Source organism: Oncorhynchus mykiss, chromosome 9 (genome assembly GCF_013265735.2).
Source record: "Oncorhynchus mykiss isolate Arlee chromosome 9, USDA_OmykA_1.1, whole genome shotgun sequence".
Lineage (NCBI taxonomy): Eukaryota > Metazoa > Chordata > Actinopteri > Salmoniformes > Salmonidae > Oncorhynchus > Oncorhynchus mykiss.
This window is the reverse complement of record NC_048573.1, coordinates 7,149,557-7,172,986: the sequence shown is the minus strand read 5'-3', so window position 1 is coordinate 7,172,986 and position 23,430 is coordinate 7,149,557. Positions and strand designations below refer to the sequence as shown.

The 23,430-nt window shown below is 42.3% G+C and overlaps 1 protein-coding gene across 3 annotated transcripts in view; it reads right to left on the bottom strand.

Annotated features, from left to right (window-relative positions):
- The window catches only part of LOC110532899 (E3 ubiquitin-protein ligase TRIM39), a 38,825-nt gene extending 15,646 nt beyond the window's left edge, over positions 1-23,179 (bottom strand). For 2 of the 3 annotated variants that reach the window (XM_036987208.1, XM_036987210.1), the window contains exons 1-8: positions 22,985-23,179; positions 17,917-18,041; positions 17,642-17,789; positions 17,317-17,435; positions 13,503-13,679; positions 13,055-13,143; positions 12,309-12,404; positions 5,400-5,633 (exon numbers count right to left, since the gene is read on the bottom strand). In XM_036987208.1, the coding sequence (XP_036843103.1) occupies positions 5,400-5,633; positions 12,309-12,404; positions 13,055-13,143; positions 13,503-13,679; positions 17,317-17,435; positions 17,642-17,789; positions 17,917-17,974 (921 nt within the window). In that variant the 5' untranslated portion in view covers positions 17,975-18,041; positions 22,985-23,179. The remainder of the gene's footprint in view (positions 1-5,399; positions 5,634-12,308; positions 12,405-13,054; positions 13,144-13,502; positions 13,680-17,316; positions 17,436-17,641; positions 17,790-17,916; positions 18,042-22,984) is intronic. The other variant, XM_036987209.1, reaches the window with a different exon arrangement.
- Between the last annotated feature and the right edge of the window lie 251 nt (positions 23,180-23,430).

Sequence of the window (23,430 nt, the reverse complement as noted above, 5' to 3'; positions counted from 1 at the left end):
TACGTGGTGATTATATGATACTGCAGTAGGTGACGTGGTGATTATATGATACTGCAGTAGGTGACATGGTGATTATATGATACTGCAGTAGATGACGTGGTGATTATATGATACTGCAGTAGATGACATGGTGATTATATGATACTGCAGTAGGTGATATATGATAGTGCAGTAGGTGTTATATGATACTGCAGTAGATGACATGGTGATTATATGATACTGCAGTAGGTGACGTGGTGATTATATGATACTGCAGTAGATTACGTGGTGATTATATGATACTGCAGTAGGTGACGTGGTGATTATATGATACTGCAGTAGGTGACATGGTGATTATATGATACTGCAGTAGATGACGTGGTGATTATATGATACTGCAGTAGATGACATGGTGATTATATGATACTGCAGTAGGTGATATATGATAGTGCAGTAGGTGTTATATGATACTGCAGTAGATGACATGGTGATTATATGATACTGCAGTAGGTGATATATGATAGTGCAGTAGGTGTTATATGATACTGCAGTAGATGACATGGTGATTATATGATACTGCAGTAGATGACGTGGTGATTATATGATACTGCAGTAGGTGACATGGTGATTATATGATACTGCAGTAGATGACATGGTGATTATATGATACTGCAGTAGGTGACATGGTGATTATATGATACTGCAGTAGATGACATGGTGATTATATGATACTGCAGTAGATGACGTGGTGATTATATGATACTGCAGTAGGTGACGTGGTGATTATATGATACTGCAGTAGATGACGTGGTGATTATATGATACTGCAGTAGATTACGTGGTGATTATATGATACTGCAGTAGGTGACGTGGTGATTATATGATACTGCAGTAGGTGACATGGTGATTATATGATACTGCAGTAGATGACATGGTGATTATATGATACTGCAGTAGGTGATATATGATAGTGCAGTAGGTGTTATATGATACTGCAGTAGATGACATGGTGATTATATGATACTGCAGTAGGTGATATTTGATAGTGCAGTAGGTGTTATATGATACTGCAGTAGATGACATGGTGATTATATGATACTGCAGTAGATGACGTGGTGATTATATGATACTGCAGTAGATGACATGGTGATTATATGATACTGCAGTAGGTGACGTGGTGATTATATGATACTGCAGTAGGTGACATGGTGATTATATGATACTGCAGTAGATGACGTGGTGATTATATGATACTGCAGTAGGTGACGTGGTGATTATATGATACTGCAGTAGGTGACATGGTGATTATATGATACTGCAGTAGATGACGTGGTGATTATATGATACTGCAGTAGGTGACGTGGTGATTATATGATACTGCAGTAGGTGACATGGTGATTATATGATACTGCAGTAGATTACGTGGTGATTATATGATACTGCAGTAGGTGACGTGGTGATTATATGATACTGCAGTAGGTGACATGGTGATTATATGATACTGCAGTAGATGACGTGGTGATTATATGATACTGCAGTAGATGACATGGTGATTATATGATACTGCAGTAGGTGATATATGATAGTGCAGTAGGTGTTATATGATACTGCAGTAGATGACATGGTGATTATATGATACTGCAGTAGGTGATATATGATAGTGCAGTAGGTGTTATATGATACTGCAGTAGATGACATGGTGATTATATGATACTGCAGTAGATTACGTGGTGATTATATGATACTGCAGTAGGTGACGTGGTGATTATATGATACTGCAGTAGGTGACATGGTGATTATATGATACTGCAGTAGATGACGTGGTGATTATATGATACTGCAGTAGATGACATGGTGATTATATGATACTGCAGTAGGTGATATATGATAGTGCAGTAGGTGTTATATGATACTGCAGTAGATGACATGGTGATTATATGATACTGCAGTAGGTGATATATGATAGTGCAGTAGGTGTTATATGATACTGCAGTAGATGACATGGTGATTATATGATACTGCAGTAGATGACGTGGTGATTATATGATACTGCAGTAGATGACATGGTGATTATATGATACTGCAGTAGGTGACGTGGTGATTATATGATACTGCAGTAGGTGACATGGTGATTATATGATACTGCAGTAGATGACGTGGTGATTATATGATACTGCAGTAGGTGACGTGGTGATTATATGATACTGCAGTAGGTGACGTGGTGATTATATGATACTGCAGTAGATTACGTGGTGATTATATGATACTGCAGTAGGTGACGTGGTGATTATATGATACTGCAGTAGGTGACATGGTGATTATATGATACTGCAGTAGATGACGTGGTGATTATATGATACTGCAGTAGATGACATGGTGATTATATGATACTGCAGTAGGTGATATATGATAGTGCAGTAGGTGTTATATGATACTGCAGTAGATGACATGGTGATTATATGATACTGCAGTAGGTGACGTGGTGATTATATGATACTGCAGTAGATTACGTGGTGATTATATGATACTGCAGTAGGTGACGTGGTGATTATATGATACTGCAGTAGGTGACATGGTGATTATATGATACTGCAGTAGATGACGTGGTGATTATATGATACTGCAGTAGATGACATGGTGATTATATGATACTGCAGTAGGTGATATATGATAGTGCAGTAGGTGTTATATGATACTGCAGTAGATGACATGGTGATTATATGATACTGCAGTAGGTGATATATGATAGTGCAGTAGGTGTTATATGATACTGCAGTAGATGACATGGTGATTATATGATACTGCAGTAGATGACGTGGTGATTATATGATACTGCAGTAGGTGACATGGTGATTATATGATACTGCAGTAGATGACATGGTGATTATATGATACTGCAGTAGGTGACATGGTGATTATATGATACTGCAGTAGATGACATGGTGATTATATGATACTGCAGTAGATGACGTGGTGATTATATGATACTGCAGTAGGTGACGTGGTGATTATATGATACTGCAGTAGATGACGTGGTGATTATATGATACTGCAGTAGATTACGTGGTGATTATATGATACTGCAGTAGGTGACGTGGTGATTATATGATACTGCAGTAGGTGACATGGTGATTATATGATACTGCAGTAGATGACATGGTGATTATATGATACTGCAGTAGGTGATATATGATAGTGCAGTAGGTGTTATATGATACTGCAGTAGATGACATGGTGATTATATGATACTGCAGTAGGTGATATTTGATAGTGCAGTAGGTGTTATATGATACTGCAGTAGATGACATGGTGATTATATGATACTGCAGTAGATGACGTGGTGATTATATGATACTGCAGTAGATGACATGGTGATTATATGATACTGCAGTAGGTGACGTGGTGATTATATGATACTGCAGTAGGTGACATGGTGATTATATGATACTGCAGTAGATGACGTGGTGATTATATGATACTGCAGTAGGTGACGTGGTGATTATATGATACTGCAGTAGGTGACATGGTGATTATATGATACTGCAGTAGATGACGTGGTGATTATATGATACTGCAGTAGGTGACGTGGTGATTATATGATACTGCAGTAGGTGACATGGTGATTATATGATACTGCAGTAGATTACGTGGTGATTATATGATACTGCAGTAGGTGACATGGTGATTATATGATACTGCAGTAGGTGACATGGTGATTATATGATACTGCAGTAGATGACGTGGTGATTATATGATACTGCAGTAGATGACATGGTGATTATATGATACTGCAGTAGGTGATATATGATAGTGCAGTAGGTGTTATATGATACTGCAGTAGATGACATGGTGATTATATGATACTGCAGTAGGTGATATATGATAGTGCAGTAGGTGTTATATGATACTGCAGTAGATGACATGGTGATTATATGATACTGCAGTAGATGACGTGGTGATTATATGATACTGCAGTAGATGACATGGTGATTATATGATACTGCAGTAGGTGATGTGGTGATTATATGATACTGCAGTAGGTGACATGGTGATTATATGATACTGCAGTAGATGACGTGGTGATTATATGATACTGCAGTAGGTGACGTGGTGATTATATGATACTGCAGTAGGTGACGTGGTGATTATATGATACTGCAGTAGATTACGTGGTGATTATATGATACTGCAGTAGGTGACATGGTGATTATATGATACTGCAGTAGGTGACATGGTGATTATATGATACTGCAGTAGATGACGTGGTGATTATATGATACTGCAGTAGATGACATGGTGATTATATGATACTGCAGTAGGTGATATATGATAGTGCAGTAGGTGTTATATGATACTGCAGTAGATGACATGGTGATTATATGATACTGCAGTAGGTGATATATGATAGTGCAGTAGGTGTTATATGATACTGCAGTAGATGACATGGTGATTATATGATACTGCAGTAGATGACGTGGTGATTATATGATACTGCAGTAGGTGACATGGTGATTATATGATACTGCAGTAGGTGACATGGTGATTATATGATACTGCAGTAGATGACGTGGTGATTATATGATACTGCAGTAGGTGATTATATGATAGTGCAGTAGGTGTTATATGATACTGCAGTAGATGACATGGTGATATATGATAGTGCAGTAGGTGTTATATGATACTGCAGTAGATGACGTGGTGATTATATGATACTGCAGTAGGTGACATGGTGATTATATGATACTGCAGTAGATGACGTGGTGATTATATGATACTGCAGTAGATGACGTGGTGATTATATGATACTGCAGTAGATTACGTGGTGATTATATGATACTGCAGTAGATGACGTGGTGATTATATGATACTGCAGTAGATGACATGGTGATTATATGATAGTGCAGTAGGTGTTATATGATACTGCAGTAGATGACATGGTGATATATGATAGTGCAGTAGGTGTTATATGATACTGCAGTAGATGACGTGGTGATTATATGATACTGCAGTAGGTGACATGGTGATTATATGATACTGCAGTAGATGACGTGGTGATTATATGATACTGCAGTAGATGACGTGGTGATTATATGATACTGCAGTAGATGACGTGGTGATTATATGATACTGCAGTAGATGACGTGGTGATTATATGATACTCCAGTAGATGACATGGTGATTATATGATACTGCAGTAGATGACATGGTGATTATATGATACTGCAGTAGATGACATGGTGATTATATGATACTGCAGTAGGTGATATATGATAGTGCAGTAGGTGTTATATGATACTGCAGTAGATGACATAGCGTGCAACTGTTGATTGATGTAATACAACATCCACAACGTAGTCTGGAATTCGACCATCTTGTTCATTAAACATGTATTCGTTTCCCTCCCCCCTCCATCCTCTCACCTTTTTACAATGAACGTAGTCGTCTGATTGGGCCAGCTGGGAGAGGGCGTGGCTTCTCTTCCTGAGCTCATTCACTTCCTGTTCTAGCTGACGAATCACATCGTCCGCCTTGTGCTCTGCCAACCGCCTACTCATCTCAATCACCTCCATGAGCTCAGCCTGCGACCTCTCAACCGCGCACACCAACGCACTGAACACACACATCACGCCTGCCGTCTCACGTTCCACTGAAAGCTGGGGAAGGGAGTGAGAGCGTGTGTTAGTTTTAGGGCTCTATTTTTTACAAACCTAGCGCATTGTTCAACCTGTTTGCAGTCTACATTGTTCTCAGTAATTGTATGGCTTCCGTGATGAAATATAAACATAGCTGTCTCACTGATATTGGGTGTCTAGGACTACTGTAAACTGCATTATGGCTATCTCACTGATATAGGGGCTAGGACTACTGTAAACTGCATTATGGCTATCTCACTGATATAGGGTCTAGGACTACTGTAAACTGCATTATAGCTGTCTCACTGATATAGGGGCTAGGACTACTGTAAACTGCATTATGGCTATCTCACTGATATAGGGGCTAGGACTACTGTAAACTGCATTATGGATATCTCACTGATATAGGGGCTAGGACTACTGTAAACTGCATTATGGCTATCTCACTGATATAGGGTCTAGGACTACTGTAAACTGCATTATAGCTGTCTCACTGATATAGGGGCTAGGACTACTGTAAACTGCATTATGGCTATCTCACTGATATAGGGTCTAGGACTACTGTAAACTGCATTATAGCTGTCTCACTGATATAGGGTGTCTAGGACTACTGTAAACTGAATTATAGCTGTCTCACTGATACAGGGTGTCTAGGACTACTGTAAACTGCATTATGGCTGTCTCACTGATATAGGGTCTAGGACTACTGTAGAAAGCATTATGGCTGTCTCACTGATATAGGGGCTAGGACTACTGTAAACTGCATTATGGCTATCTCACTGATATAGGGTGTCTAGGACTACTGTAAACTGCATTATGGCTATCTCACTGATATAGGGTCTAGGACTACTGTAAACTGCATTATGGCTATCTCACTGATATAGGGTGTCTAGGACTACTGTAAACTGCATTATGGCTGTCTCACTGATATAGGGTGTCTAGGACTACTGTAAACTGCATTATAGCTGTCTCACTGATATAGGGGCTAGGACTACTGTAAACTGCATCATGGCTGTCTCACTGATATAGGGGCTAGGACTACTGTAAACTGCATTATAGCTGTATCACTGATATAGGGGCTAGGACTACTGTAAACTGCATCATGGCTGTCTCACTGATATAGGGGCTAGGACTACTGTAAACTGCATCATGGATATCTCACTGATATAGGGGCTAGGACTACTGTAAACTGCATTATGGCTATCTCACTGATATAGGGTCTAGGACTACTGTAAACTGCATTATAGCTGTCTCACTGATATAGGGGCTAGGACTACTGTAAACTGCATTATGGCTATCTCACTGATATAGGGTCTAGGACTACTGTAAACTGCATTATAGCTGTCTCACTGATATAGGGTGTCTAGGACTACTGTAAACTGAATTATAGCTGTCTCACTGATACAGGGTGTCTAGGACTACTGTAAACTGCATTATGGCTGTCTCACTGATATAGGGTCTAGGACTACTGTAGAAAGCATTATGGCTGTCTCACTGATATAGGGGCTAGGACTACTGTAAACTGCATTATGGCTATCTCACTGATATAGGGTGTCTAGGACTACTGTAAACTGCATTATGGCTATCTCACTGATATAGGGTCTAGGACTACTGTAAACTGCATTATGGCTATCTCACTGATATAGGGTGTCTAGGACTACTGTAAACTGCATTATGGCTGTCTCACTGATATAGGGTGTCTAGGACTACTGTAAACTGCATTATAGCTGTCTCACTGATATAGGGGCTAGGACTACTGTAAACTGCATCATGGCTGTCTCACTGATATAGGGGCTAGGACTACTGTAAACTGCATTATAGCTGTATCACTGATATAGGGGCTAGGACTACTGTAAACTGCATCATGGCTGTCTCACTGATATAGGGGCTAGGACTACTGTAAACTGCATCATGGCTGTCTCACTAATATAGGGTCTAGGACTACTGTAAACTGCATTATAGCTGTCTCACTGATATAGGGTGTCTAGGACTACTGTAAACTGCATTATAGCTGTCTCACTGATATAGGGGCTAGGACTACTGTAAACTGCATCATGGCTGTCTCACTGATATAGGGGCTAGGACTACTGTAAACTGCATTATAGCTGTATCACTGATATAGGGGCTAGGACTACTGTAAACTGCATCATGGCTGTCTCACTGATATAGGGGCTAGGACTACTGTAAACTGCATCATGGCTGTCTCACTAATATAGGGTCTAGGACTACTGTAAACTGCATTATAGCTGTCTCACTGATATAGGGGCTAGGACTACTGCAAACTGCATTATAGCTGTCTCACTAATATAGGGGCTAGGACTACTGTAAACTGCATTATAGCTGTCTCACTGATATAGGGTGTCTAGGACTACTGTAAACTGCATTATAGCTGTCTCACTGATATAGGGTGTCTAGGACTACTGTAAACTGCATTATGGCTGATCGTGGACACGCCAAACGCTGTCAATAAGCAAGATTACATTCACTGAGAAGAGAGGGAATAATCCGGATAATATTGTAAACAAAACAAAGCAAATGGTTATATCTAAATACGTACTAATAAATAAATAATAAATAAATGACAGGCTTTCTTCCCGTGGGCATATAATATCAAAACAACGTAGACTACAGAGTTTTTTTTTTTAGCGTACATTCACACTTTTTCCAGTAGCTGGAGAATGATCCGATAGGAAGAGACCGTCAACTCACTGTTATGCTGCTCCTGTCACGTTCTGACCATCGTTCTTGTGTGTTTTCCTTGTTTTAGTGTTGGTCAGGACGTGAGCCGGGTGGGCATTCTATGTTGTGTGTCTGGTTTGTCTATTTCTATGTTTTGGCCTGATATGGTTCTCAATCAGAGGAAGGTGTTAGTCATTGTCTCTGATTGGGAACCATATTTAGGTAGCCAGTTTGGTGTTGGGTTTTGTGGGTGATTGTTCCTGTCTTTGTGGCACCAGATAGGACTGTTTTGGTTTTTTTTTCACGGGTAAGGGTAGCCTAGGGTAAGGGTAGCCTAGGGTAAGGGTAGCCTAGGGTAAGGGTAGATCTGTAAAATGGGAAATGTAATGATATCATAAAATCTCCATGATAAAAAAAGACACGACGCACGGTAAGGGTGGCCTAGGGTAAGGGTAGTCTGGGGTAAGGGTAGTCTGGGGTAAGGGTAGTCTGGGGTAAGGGTAGTCTGGGGTAAGGGTAGTCTGGGGTAAGGGTGGCCTAGGGTAAGGGTAGTCTGGAGTAAGGGTAGTCTGGGTTAAGGGTAGTCTGGGGTAAGGGTAGTCTGGGGTAAGGGTAGTCTGGGGTAAGGGTAGCCTGGGGTAAGGGTAGCCTGGGGTAAGGGTAGCCTGGGGTAAGGGTAGTCTAGGGTAAGGGTAGTCTAGGGTAAGGGTAGCCTGGGGTAAGGGTAGCCTGGGGTAAGGGTAGCCTAGGGTAAGGGTAGCCTAGGGTAAGGGTAGCCTGGGGTAAGGGTAGTCTGGGGTAAGGGTAGCCTGGGGTAAGGGTAGTCTGGGGTAAGGGTAGCCTGGGGTAAGGGTAGTCTGGGGTAAGGGTAGTCTGGGGTAAGGGTAGCCTGGGGTAAGGGTAGCCTGGGGTAAGGGTAGTCTAGGGTAAGGGTAGTCTAGGGTAAGGGTAGCCTGGGGTAAGGGTAGCCTAGGGTAAGGGTAGCCTAGGGTAAGGGTAGTCTGGGGTAAGGGTAGTCTAGGGTAAGGGTAGCCTGGGGTAAGGGTAGCCTGGGGTAAGGGTAGTCTAGGTTGTGTTTTTTTTTATTTATTTATGAAACAGAAAACTTTTTTTTATTTTATTTTTTACAGGAAAATTACTTCTAAATACGAGGTTCACCAGTATTCACCGAGGTTCTCATCTCTTGTTTTTTGATGGACACTTGCAGCCTACAGATTCTTCGGGAAGTATTCAGACCCCTTCCCTTTTTCCACATTTTGTTACGTTACAGCCTTATTCTAAAAATTTATTAAATTATATTTTTGTTCCTTGTCAATCTACACACAATACCCCATAATGACATCACAATACCCCATAATGACATCACAATACCCCATAATGACATCACAATACCCAATAATGACAAAGCGAAAACAGATGTGTTACATTTTTAAACACAAATACCTTATTTACTTAAAGTATTCAGACCCTTTGCTATGAGACTCGAAATTGAGCTCAGGTGCATCCTGTTTCCATTGATCATCCTTGAGATGTTTCTACAACTTGACTGGAGTTCACCTGTGGTAAATTCAATTGATTGGATATGATTTGGAAAGGCACACACCTGTCTATATAAGGTCCCACTGTTGACAGTGCATGTCAAAGCAAAAACGAAGCAATGAGGTTGAAGGAACCGTCTGTAGAGCTCAGAGACAGGACTGTGTCGAGGCACAGATCTGGGAAAGGGTACCAAAACATTTCTGCAGCATTGAAGATCCTAAAGAACAAAGTGGCCTCCATCATTCTTTTTTTATTTTTTATTTAACCTTTATTTAACTAGGCAAGTCAGTTAAGAACAATAAATGGAAGAAGTTTGGAACCACCAACACTCTTCCTAGAGCTGGCCGCCTGGCCAAACTGAGCAATCAGGGAAGAAGGGCCTTGGTCAGGGAGGCGACGAAGAACCCGATGGTCACTCTGACAGAGCTCCCGAGTTCCTCTGTGGAGATGGGAGAACCTTCCAGAAGGACAACCAACTCTGCAGCACTCCACCAATCAGGTCTTTATGGTAGAGTGGCCAGATGGAAGCCACTCCTCAGTAAAAGGCACATGACAGCCCGCTTAGAGTTTGCCAGAAAGGACTCTCAGACCATGAGAAACAAGGTCCTCTGTTCTGATGAAACTACGATTGAACTCTTTGGCCTGAATGCCAAGCGTCAAGGTCTGGAGGAAACCTGGCACCATCCCTACGGTGAAGCATGGGGGTGGCAGCATCATGCTGTGGGGAGGTTTTCTGCGGCAGGGACTGGGAGACTAGTCAGGATCGAGGGAAAGATGAACAGAGAGATCCTTGATGTAAACCTGCTCCAGAGCACTGGGGTGAAGGTTCACCTTCCAACAGGACAACGACCCTAAGCACACATCCAGGACAACACAGGTTTCTGAATGCCCTTGAGATGCCCAGCCAGAGCCCGGACTTGAACCCAATTGAACATCTCTGGAGAGACCTGAAAAATTGCTGTGCAGTGACGCTCCCTATTCAACCTGACAGAGCTTGAGTGGATCTGCAGAGAATAATGGGAGAAACTCCCCAAATACAGGTGTGCCAAGCTTGTAGCGTCATACCCAAGAAGACTCGAGGCTGTAATCACTGCCAAAGGTGCTTCAACAAAGTACTGAGTAAAGGGTCTGAATACTAATGTAAATGTGATATTTCAGTTTAAAAAACAGTTTTTGCTTTGTCATTATGGGGTATTGTGATGTAGCCTAGTGGTTAAAGCGTATGACTAGTAACCAAAAGGTTGCTAGATCAAATCCTGAGCTGACAAGGTACAAATCTGTCGTTCTGCCCCTGAACAAGGCAGTTAACCCACTGTTCTTAGGCCGTCATTGAAAATATGATTTTTTTTCTTAACTGACTTGCCTAGTTAAATAACATAAAAAATTATGGGGTATTGTGATGTCATTATGGGGTATTGTGATGTCATTATGGAGGCATTGTGATGTCATTATGGAGGCATTGTGTGTAGATTGATGAAGGGAAAAAACTATTTAACCCAGTTTAGAATAAGGCTGTAATGTAACAAAATGTGTAAAAAGTCAAGGGGTCTGAATACTTTCCCGAATGCACTATACATCATGGAGGAGGGGTTTTATTCACGTCCAAAGCATGGTTACAAAAATGTAGGTCTGTCTACAATAAATAGATTAAATAGATCACTGTTTTGCCCCTCTCAAACTCTCTATTTTAATGAAGCTTTGGTGAATAAGATTGCTTTCCAAGCGGGTCTCACGAGTCAAACACTTGATCAACGGTCTTGACGACTTGATTACATTGAAAAACAGCTTTAAGAGGCTTGTTGTTGAGGTCAAATAAAATGAATGTTTCTCAAGTATACATGCGACAAAAGCACATTACTGTTGTTCCATTTGGGCGGTGTCAAACCATGGCCGCTACCGCTAAAACCAGCTTCTGGTTGATCTTAAATATCCCTAACAGACTGAAATTAGCACTTTGGTTGATCTTAAATATCCCTAACAGACTGAAATTAGCACTTTGGTTGATCTTAAATATCCCTACCAGACTGAAATTAGCACTTTGGTTGATCTTAAATATCCCTAACAGACTGAAATTAGCACTTTGGTTGATCTTAAATATCCCTAACAGACTGAAATTAGCACTTTGGATAAACATTTTAAGGACGCGTATCAAATATTTCCAGCCCTCCCATCTGAGCGCAGGGCTGATGTTAGAATGGTGCGTTGGGCTGGAAAATGTTTGTTTTTACGTGACAAAATGGAAAACTAAAGTGTCGTTTGACAGAGAGTGCCACCTCAACGCCGAAAAGAGAGCCCTTAGAGAGAGTTGAGGGTAAACGTTCAGGGTTAAGTTACATCGTTTAAGGTATGTGCTGTAGTAACCCATCTCCAGGGTTAAGGGTCAGGGGCTAAAGGTCAACGTCCATCCCCAGGGTTAAGGGTTAGGGGCTAAAGGTCAACGTCCATCCCCAGGGTTAAGGGTCAGGGGTTAAAGGTCACCTGTAGTTGAGCCAGTGATGACCTTATCTCCTCCATCTTCCTCTGTCTCTGTAGAATCAGCTGATGGATCTCTGCCTCAGACATATGTAGCTGGGTCTGGTACACACACACACACACACACACACACACACACACACACACACACACACACACACACACACACACACACACACACACACGCATAGAGGCGAGAGGAGGAGAAACAATGCTTGAATACATCTACAAACACAAAAGAATCCAATACTTGCCAAAACGTATCCTGCAGTCCCCTCACCACTTGATGCTGTACTGGGTCTTTGAGGCAGACACCTTCTACATGACCAGGTACCATCTATAACACCTTACCTCTGATTAGACAGACACCTGGATACCTGGTACCATCTATAACACCTTACCTCTGATTAGACAGACACCAGAACATGGATCAGGTAAAACCTCACCTCTTTGAAACATCTCTCTCTCCCTATCTACCTCTATATCTCTCTCTCTCTCCCTATGTACCTCTATATCTATCTCTCTCTCCCCCTATCTACCTCTATATCTATCTCTCTCTCCCTATCTACCTCTATATCTGTCTCTCTCCCTATGTACCTCTATATCTATCTCTCTCTCCCGATCTACCTCTATATCTATCTCTCTCCCTCTCTACCTCTATATATATCTCTCTCCCTCTCCACCTCTATATCCTTCCTTCCTTCCTTCCCTCCCTCCCTCCCTCCCTCCCTCCCTCCCTCCCTACAACCCACCTTAGTGTCCATCCACTCCCTCTCTATGGTGCTGGGATCCTGATGGTCTCTGTCCTCTCCTCCTCCCCTTCCTCCTCCTCCTCCTCCTCCTAGATTAATAGAAACATACAGTACATAAATACAATAACGTACAGTATTAACAAGAACAGCACACCTCCATGCCGGGGGCTGGTCTAATGGTAGTGCCTGTAGTCCATATGTCTCTAGAGGCAGCTGTTCCATACCCTATTCTCCCACTCACTTTCTATGTAATATCTATCTATCTATCTATCTATCTATCTATCTATCTATCTATCTATCTATCTATCTATCTATCTATCTATCTATCTATCTATCTATCTGTCTGTCTGTCTGTCTGTCTGTCTGTCTACAGTATCTACCGTAAAATAATCTGTCTTTAAAACTAGAACATTCCCTAAAATATCTATATATTTTTAAGATACCTCACCTCCAGCCCCCAGGACACCTCTCCACGTCCCGCTGCCCAACCGAGACACCCCGGACATGGACTTGAACTGCTCTGTGATCTCCCTGAGGGTCCGGTTAATCTGGAGGTCTGGACGCTTCTTAAAGGTCTCTTTGCAGAGAGGACACTGGCAGAGCTGAGCACCGTCCCAGTGCCGACCTGGATCAGAGGACAGAATAGAACAGATCGTTTATTCACCCGTCTGAACGTAAATATCACCACCATGACAACATACCACATGTTGAGCCCACTGGGTTCAACGTAGGGGGCATGTAAGGATCATAGGTACCTGGGCAGGTCAGTAACGTCCCTGCTTGCTCTAAGGCACACTGATGTGTGTGCGGCAGGAAGCCTAGCGGCTGCTGGTTCGAATCCCCGAGCCGACTACGTGAAAAATCTGTCCCTAATTGCTCCCCTAATGATAATGTCGCCGAAGGAGATGGTTGCCTATTTACGGGCTCCTAACCTATTGTGTGTGTTTTTTTTTTGTTGTTGCGTTATTTGTAACTTATTTTGTACACAATGTTTCTGCCACCGTCTCTTATGACCAAAAAAGAGCTTCTAGTTATCAGAGAAGCGATTACTCCCCTCGTACTGAACAAAGATTTCTTTAACGAGTCGGATGCGAAGGATTTACTTCAGACACCGGACAAGGCCCAAATCCCTGTCATTCACATGAAGAAGATACGGAGATACAGCCGGCTGGGTTTGTGGGTAACCCACCTCTACCTTCTGTACTAGTAGCCAATCACATGAAGAAGAGACAGAGATACAGCCGGCTGGGTTTGTGGGTAACCCACCTCTACCTTCTGTACTATTAACCAATCACATGAAGAAGAGACAGAGATACAGCTGGCTGGGTTTGTGGGTAACCCACCTCTACCTTCTGTACTATTAGCCAATCACATGAAGAAGATACAGTGATACAGCCGGCTGGGTTTGTGGGTAACCCACCTCTACCTTCTGTACTATTAGCCATTCACATGAAGAAGATACGGAGATACAGCCGGCTGGGTTTGTGGGTAACCCACCTCTACCTTCTGTACTATTAGCCAATCACATGAAGAAGAGACAGAGATACAGCTGGCTGGGTTTGTGGGTAACCCACCTCTACCTTCTGTACTATTAACCAATCACATGAAGAAGAGACAGAGATACAGCTGGCTGGGTTTGTGGGTAACCCACCTCTACCTTCTGTACTATTAGCCAATCACATGAAGAAGAGACAGAGATATAGGGGGCGTAGGTCGGGATGCCTTGTAAGAATCCCACCTCTACCTTCTGTACTATTAGCCAATCACATGAAGAAGAGACAGAGATATAGGGGACGTAGGTCGGGATGACTTGTAAGAATCCCACCTCTACCTTCTGTACTATTAGCCAATCACATGAAGAAGAGACAGAGATATAGGTCGGATGTAGGTCGGGATGCCTTGTAAGAATCCCACCTCTACCGTCTGTACTATTAGCCAACGTGCAATCACTGTATAATGAACTGGATGAGCTCTGACCAAGACTGTCCTACCAACGGGACATTAGAAACTGTAATCTCTTATGTTTCACGGAGTCGTGGCTGAAAGACGGCATGAATAACATACAGCTGGCGGGTTTACTCTGCATCGTCAAGACAGAACAGCTGCCTCCGGTAAGACAAGGGGTAGTGGTCTGTGTCTATTTGTCAATAACAGCTGGTGCATGAAATCTAATATTGAGGAAGTCTCAAGGTTTTGCTCGCCTGAGGAAGAATATCTCATGATAAGCTGTAGACAACACTATTTACCAAGAGAGTTCTCGTCTATATTTTTAATAGCTGTCTATTTATCACCACAAACCGATGCTGGCACTAAGACCCCACTCAAGGAGCTGTATAAGGCCATACGCAAACAGGAAAACGCTCATCCATAGGTGGCGCTCCTAGTGGCCGGGAACTTTAACGCAGGGAAACTTAAATCCGTTTTTACCTCATTTCTACGAGCATGTTAAATGTGCAACCAGAGGAAAATAAAACTCTAGACCACCTTTAGTCCACACACAGCGACACGTACAAAGCTCTCCCTCACCCTTCATTTGGCTAATCTGACCATAACTCTATCCTCCTGATTCCTACTAACAAGCAAAAACTAAAGAAGGAAGTACCAGTGACTGGCTCAATACGGAAGTGGTCAGATGATGCAGATGCTAAGCTACAGGATTGTTTTGCTAACACAGACTGGAATACGTTTTACGGATTCTTCCGATGGCATTGAGGAGTACACCACATCAGTCACTGGCTTCATCAGTAAGTGCATCGATGACGTCTTCCCCGCAGTGACCGTACGTACATACCCCAACCAGAAGCCATGGATTACAACTGGAACTGGATCCTGGACTTCCTGACGGGCCGCCCCCAGGTGGTAAGGGTAGGTAACAACACATCTGCCACACGGATCCTCAACACGGGGGATCCTCAGGAGTGCGTGCTCAGTCCCCTCCTGTACTTCCTGTTCACTCATGACTGCATGGCCAGTCACGACTCCAACCCCATCATTAAGTTTGCTGATGACACAACAGTGGTAGGCCTGATCACCGACAACGATGAGACAGCCTATAGGGAGGAGGTCAGAGACCTGGCCGTGTGGAGACAGGATAACAACCTCTCTCTCAATGTGATCAAGACAAAGGAGATGATTGTGGACTCAAGGAAAAGGAGGACTGAGCATGTCCCCATTCTCATCGAAGGGCTGTAGTGGAGCAGGTTGAGAGCTTCTAGTTCCTTGGTGTCCACGTCACCAACCCTCGTGAAGAGGGTACGACAAAACCTAATCCTCCGCAGGAGACTTAAAATATTTGGCATGGGTCCTGAGATTCTCAAAAGGTTCTACAGCTGCACCATCGAGAGCCTCCTGACGGGTTGCATCACTGCCTGGTATGGCAACTGCTCGGCCTCCGACCACAAGGCACTACAGAGGGTAGTGCGTACGGCCCAGTACATCACCGGGGCCAAGCTACCTGCCATCCAGGACCTCTATACCAGGCGGTGTCAGAGGAAGGCTCTAAAAAGGGTCAAATACTCCAGCCACCCTAGTCATAGACTGTTCTCTCTGCTACCGCACAGCAAGCGGTACCGGAGCGCCAAGTCTAGGTCCAAAAGGATTCTTAACAGCTTCTACCCCCAAGCAATAAGACTCCTGAACAGCTAAACAAAATGGCTGCCCAGGCTATTTGCATTGACCCCTTCCCTCATTTTGACACTGCTTCTATCTGTTTATTATCTGTGCATAGTCACGTTACCTCTACCTACATGCACATATTACCTCAATTACCTCGACTAACCTTCTATCTGTTTCTTATCTGTGCATAGTCACGTTACCTCTCCCTACATGTACATATTACCTCAATTACCTTGACTCACCTTCTATCTGTTTATTATCTGTGCATAGTCACGTTACCTCTACCTACATGCACATATTACCTCAATTACCTCGACTAACCTTCTATCTGTTTCTTATCTGTGCATAGTCACGTTACCTCTCCCTACATGTACGTATTACCTCAATTACCTTGACTCACCGGTGCCCCCAAACATTTACTCTGTTTCCTCAGATACCCTCGTTATATATCTCAGCTACTGTTATTTAATTGTTGCTCTTTAATTATTTATTTTTTATTTATTGTTTATTTAGTAAACACTTTCTTAACACTTTTTCTTCTTAAAACTGCATTGTTGTTTAATAAAGGCTTGTAAGTCAGCATTTCACTGTAAGTTGTATTTGGTGCATGTGACGAATAACATTTGATTTGAAGTACAACTACCTACCAATGCAGGCCATGCAGAAGGAGTGTCCACATGGAGTGGAGGCGGGGTTTATGAAGATATCCAGACAGATGGAACACTGGAACTGGTCTTCAGACAGGAAGCTACGAGAGAATGGCATTCTGGGATTGGGGGGGGGGGGTAGTGTTAGGAAGAGAGAGAGAGGGAGAGGGAGGGAAAGAAGGGAGGATGGAGGAGGGTGAAGAGAGAGAGGAAGGGGGAGAGAAGAGAGAGTGTGTGTGAGTGAAGTGTGTTAGTGTTTGTGTGTAAAAGGCTCCACTCTGCATGTGACGTGTTGATGGATCAGGCAAAACCCAGTTTAACACACCTGCAGTAGACCGGCAGGTTCTGGCTGTCAGCTGCCCCACTCAGGGTGAACCTTCGCCGGGCTAGCGCTGCAGCCAGGCTTGGGGTGGGAAGCGAGGAGGCTACAGAGGAAGTTAGGGGTCGTTCAGCAGACATCGGGATAGGCACTCCTTGAATTAAATGTATTTGTGTAAAAAACAATTATACAACAAGATTGCCTGCATTGGATCTCAGAGGATAACTCTTAAAACATGAATTAAAACACATATTTGGTAAAAAAAAATAATAATATCTAACCCTGGGGTTCAGAGGTTTTTGGGGTCTTTACCCCCGACTTCGAGAACCGTCTTCGCATCTCAGTGAAGAGGTCGCCAGGTAGGCTTACAGGTCGTCCTGTTTGTCAAACGCTCCTCCTCCTCCTCCTAGATAAATAGATACATACCCCAATATAATACCACTCTGTAAAATCAAAGAGATCACACCTACGTGGCGTTTTACAGCATGCACAGAGAATGCACACACACACACACACACACACACACACACACACACACACACACACACACCTTTCTCACACATAATAACCTCCTGCTTACTTATCTTCTCTACCATCTCTCTATTTTTCACCTTCCCTATAGTCAGATGAACTTGTTAACCTGACTGACAGATTCTCACCCTACTTCCGTATAGTCAGATGAACATGTTAACCTGACTGACAGATTCTCACTCTACTACCCTATAGTCAGATGAACTTGTTAACCTGGCTGACAGATTCTCACACTACTTCCCTATAGTCAGATGAACTTGTTAACCTGACTGACAGATTCTTATTTTACTTCTATATAGTCAAGAGGAATTCGTTGATAACTTTTTCATGCCTCTGCGTGCAGTATGAAGGAAGTTAGAGGTACTTTCGTGAGACAATACTAACTAGCATTACTAACTGACTAGCATTACTAACTGACTAGCATTACTAACTGACTAGCATTACTAACTGACAAGCATTACTAACTATCTAGCATTACTAACTGACAAGCATTACTAACTGACTATCATTACTAATGAACTAGCATTACTAATGAACTAGCATTACTGACTAAGTAGCATTACTAACTAACCTAGCATTACTAACTAAGTAGCATTACTAACTAACTAGCATTACTAAGTAGGATTACTAACTAACTAGCATTACTAACTAACTAGCAATACTAAGTAGAATTACTAACGAACTAGCATTACTAACTAAGTAGAATTACTAACTAACTAGCATTACTAAGTAGGATTACTAACTAACTAGCATTACTAAATAACTAGCAATACTAAGTAGAATTACTAACTAACTAGCATTACTAACTAGCATTACTAGCTGACTAGCATTACTAACTAAGTAGAATTACTAACTGACTAGCATTACTAACTAACTAGCATTACTAACTGACTAGCATTACTAACTGACTAGTATTACTAACAGACTAGCATTACTAACTAAGTAGCATTACTAACTAACTAGCATTACTAAGTAGCATTACTAACTAACTAGCATTACTAACTAAGTAGCATTACTAACTGACTAGTATTACTAACTGACTAGCATTACTAACTAGCATTACTAAGTGACTAGCATTACTAACTAACTAGCATTACTAACTAACTAGAATTACTACCTGACTAGCATTACTAACTGACTAGTATTACTAACTGACTCACATTAATAACTAGCATTACTAAGTGAGTAGCATTACTAAGTGAGTAGCATTACGAAGTGAGTAGCATTACTAACTAACTAGCATTAATAGCTGACTAGCATTACTAACTGACAAGCATTAGCGTTAAAAATCAATGATCATATTTGACCATAATCAATATTTTGAAAAATAGCTTTACCTGTGCCACACTTAATCACAACCAATCATGTTTTTATCTTATGTAATAGGAAATAACATCTCTCTGTCTCTCTCTCTCTCTCTCTCTCTCTCTCTCTCTCTCTCTCTCTCTCTCTCTCTCTCTCTCTCTCTCTTTCTCAAATTCCATTTCATTTCAATTCAAGGGGCTTTATTGACATGGAAACATATGTTAACATTGCCAAAGCAAGTGAAGTAGATAATAAACAAAAGTGATATAAACAATATAAATAAACAGTAAACATTACACTCACAGAAGTTCCAAAAGAATAAAGACATTTTAAATGTCATATTATGTCTATATACAGTGTTGTAACGATGTGCAGATAGTTAAAGTACAAAATGGAAAATAAATAAATATAAATATGGGTTGTATTTACAATGGTGTTTGTTCTTCACTGGTCGACCTTTTCTTGTGGCAACAGGTCACAAATCTAGCTGCTGTGATGGCACACTGTGATATTTCACCCAATAGATATGGGAGTTTATCAAAATTGGATTTGTTTTTGAATTCTTTGTGTGTCTGTTTAATCTGAGGGAAATATGTGTCTCTAATATGGTCATACATTTGGCAGGAGGTTAGGAAGTGCAGCTCAGTTTCCATCTCATTTTGTGGGCAGTGAACACATAGCCTGTCTTCTCTTGAGAGCCAGGTCTGCCTACGGCAGCCTTTCTCAATAGCAAGGCAATGCTCACTGAGTCTGTACATAGTCAAAGCTTTCCTTAAGTTTGGGTCAGTCACAGTGGTCAGATATTCTGCCACTGTGTACTCTCTGTTTAGGGCCAAATAGCATTCCAGTTTGCTCTGCTTTTTTGTCACTTCTTTCCAATCTGTCAAGTAATGATCTTCTTGTTTTCTCATGATTTGGTTGGGTCAAATTGGGTTGCTGTCCTGGAGCTCTGTGGGGTCTGTTTGTGTTTGTGAACAGAGCCCCTGGACCAGCTTGCTTAGGGGACTCTTCTCCAGGTTCATCTCTCTGTAGGTGATGCCTTTGTTATATTGTTGAAGGTTTGGGAATCGCTTCCTTTTTGTGGTTGTAGAATTTAATGTCTCTTTTCTGGATTTTGATAATTAGTGGGTATCGGCCTAATTCTGCTCTGCATGCATTATTTGGTGTTCTACGTTGTACACGGAGGATATTTTTGTAGAATTATGCATGCAGTCTCAATTTGGTGTTTGTCCCATTTTGTGAAGTCTTGGTTGGTGAGCAGACCCCAGACCTCACAACCATAAAGGGCAATGGGTTCTGTGACTGATTCAAGTATTTTTAGCCAGATCCTAATTGGTGTGTCAAATGTTATGTTCCTTTTGATGGCATATAAGGCCCTTCTTGCCTTGTCTCTCAGATCGTTCCAGCTTTGTGGAAGTTACCTGTGGCGCTGATGTTTAGGCCAAGGTATGTATAGTTTTTTGTGTGCTCTAGGGAAACAGTGTCTAGATGGAATTTGTATTTGTGGTCCTGGCGACTGGACCTTTTCTGGAACACCATTATTTTTGTCTTGCTGAGATTTACTGTCAGGGCCCAGGTCTGGCAGAATCTGCGCAGAAGATCTAGGTGCTGCTGTAGGCCCTCTTTGGTTGGTGACAGAACCACCAGATCATCAGCAAACAGTAGACATTTGACTTCAGATTCTAGTAGGGTGAGGCCGCAGGCTGCAGACTGTTCTAGTGTCTTCACCAATTCGTTGATATATATGTTGAAGAGTGTGGGGCTTAAGCTGCATCCCTGTCTCACCCCACGGCCCTGTGGAAAGAAATGTGTATTTTGCCTATTTTAACTGCACACTTGTTGTTTGTGTACATGGATTTTATAATGTTGTATGTTTTTGCCCCCAACACCACTTTCCATCAATTTGTATAGCAGACCCTCATTCCACATTTAGTCAACAGAGCATGGGAAGACTTTGCCTTTGTTTTGGTTTGTTTGTTTGTTAATTAGGGTGTGCAGGGTGAATACGTGGTCTGTCGTACGGTAATTTGGAAAAAAGCCAATTTTACATTTGCTCAGTGCATTGTTTACATATTTTATCATTTCATTGAGGATACCATCAACGCCACAGGCTTTTTTGGGGTTGGAGGGTTTGTATTTTGTCCTGCAGTTGAACATTTGATTTGTATTTGATCGTGTATATGTTTTTGCTGTTTGTTCTTTGTTATAGAGCCAAAAAGATTAGAGAAGTGGGTTATCCATACATCTCCATTTTGGATAGATAATTCTTCGTGTTGTTGTTTGTTTAGTGTTTCCCAATTTTCTCTGATAGGGGTGTCACTTACCTCAACCCAGAGTCTCTCAGAGCATTCAAAGTGGTATGCTCTCTCTCTCCCCCTCGCTCTCTCTCTCTTTCCTCACCTCTTTCCTCACCTCTCTCTCTCTTTCCTCACCTCTTTCCTCACCTCTCTCTTGCTCTCTCTCCACCGCTCTCTCCTTGCAACTCTCTCTTGCGCTGTCTACCTCTCTCTCTCTCTCTCTCTCTATATGTCTTTCTGTCTCTCTCGCTCTCTCTCAATTCAATTTAAGGGTTTTATTGGTATGGGAAATATATGTTTACATTGCCAAAGCAAGTGAAATAGATAGATCTGTCTCTCTCTCTCTCTCTCTCTCTCTCTACTCATTTGGTGCAGGTAATGTAAGTTCTGAAAACTCCAGTCCAATCACCCCCAGGATAGAAAACAGTCTCGTCTTTGGAGAGGTAGAACATTGTACACATTGTAACTGTGTTATCTAACTTATACCATTACCCATCTGTATAAGAACCTACATTATGATATATTTATGCTGCAGTAGTTCATGTGTCGGGGGGCTAGGGTCAGTCTGTTATATCTGGAGTGTTTCTCCAGTCTTATCCGGTGTCCTGTGTGAATTTAAGTATGCTCTCTCTAATTCTCTCTCCCTCTCCCTCCCCCTCCCGGAGGACTTGAGCTGTGGGACCATGCCTCAGGATCACCTGGCATGATGACTCCTTGCTGTCCCCAGTCCACCTGGTCGTGCTGCTGCTCCAGTTTCAACTGTTCTGCCTCCGGCTATGGAACACTGACCTGTTCACTGGACGTGCTACCTGTCCCAGACCTGCTGTTTTCAACTCTCTAGAGACAGCAGGAGCGGTAGAGATACTTTTAATGATTGCTACCTGTCCGGACCGGCTGTTTTGTGTCTCTCTCTCTCTACCGCACCTGCTGTCTCTAACTCTGAATACTTGGCTATGAAAAGCCAACTGACATTTACTCCTGAGGTGCTGACTTGCTGCACCCTCGACAACTACTGTGATTATTATTGGTTCCTGCCTTTCCAGGGAGTTTTTCCTAGCCACCGTGCTTCTACATCTGCATTGCTTGCGGTTTGTGGTTTTAGGCTGGGTTTCTGTACAGCGCTTTGTAACATTGGCTGATGTAAAAAGGTCTTTAAAAAATAATTTTGATTGATAATTTTTAAAATTCTGTAACTCAAATTGTGGAATTAGATTACCTGCAAGTTAAGTTGTTCTGTTGTTGGTAAGTTGGTTGTTCTGTTGTTGGTAAGTTGGTTGTTCTGTTGTTGGTAAGTTGGTTGTTCTGTTGTTGGTAAGTTGGTTGTTCAGCTGTTGGTTTTTCAGCTGTTGGTAAGTTGGTCTCCCTCTCTCTGTCTTTCTCTTCTTCTCTGTCTTTCTCTCACCTCTCTGTTCAGGTTTATGGACGTCTGAGTGTGTGTGCTGCATACTGTTCTTCTTTACCTCCCCACCCACTTACCAGCCCCTTCCCTTGCCAGCCCCGCCCCCTTACCAGCCCCGCCCCCTTAAATGTGGTCTAACCTGTTTGACATGGGCTGAAGTTCACGTGTGTATGTGTGTATGTGTGTGTGTGTTTGTGTGCGTGTGTGTGTGTGCGTGTGTGTGTGTGCGTGTGTGTGTGCGTGTGTCCTCTGGGGTTTACCTT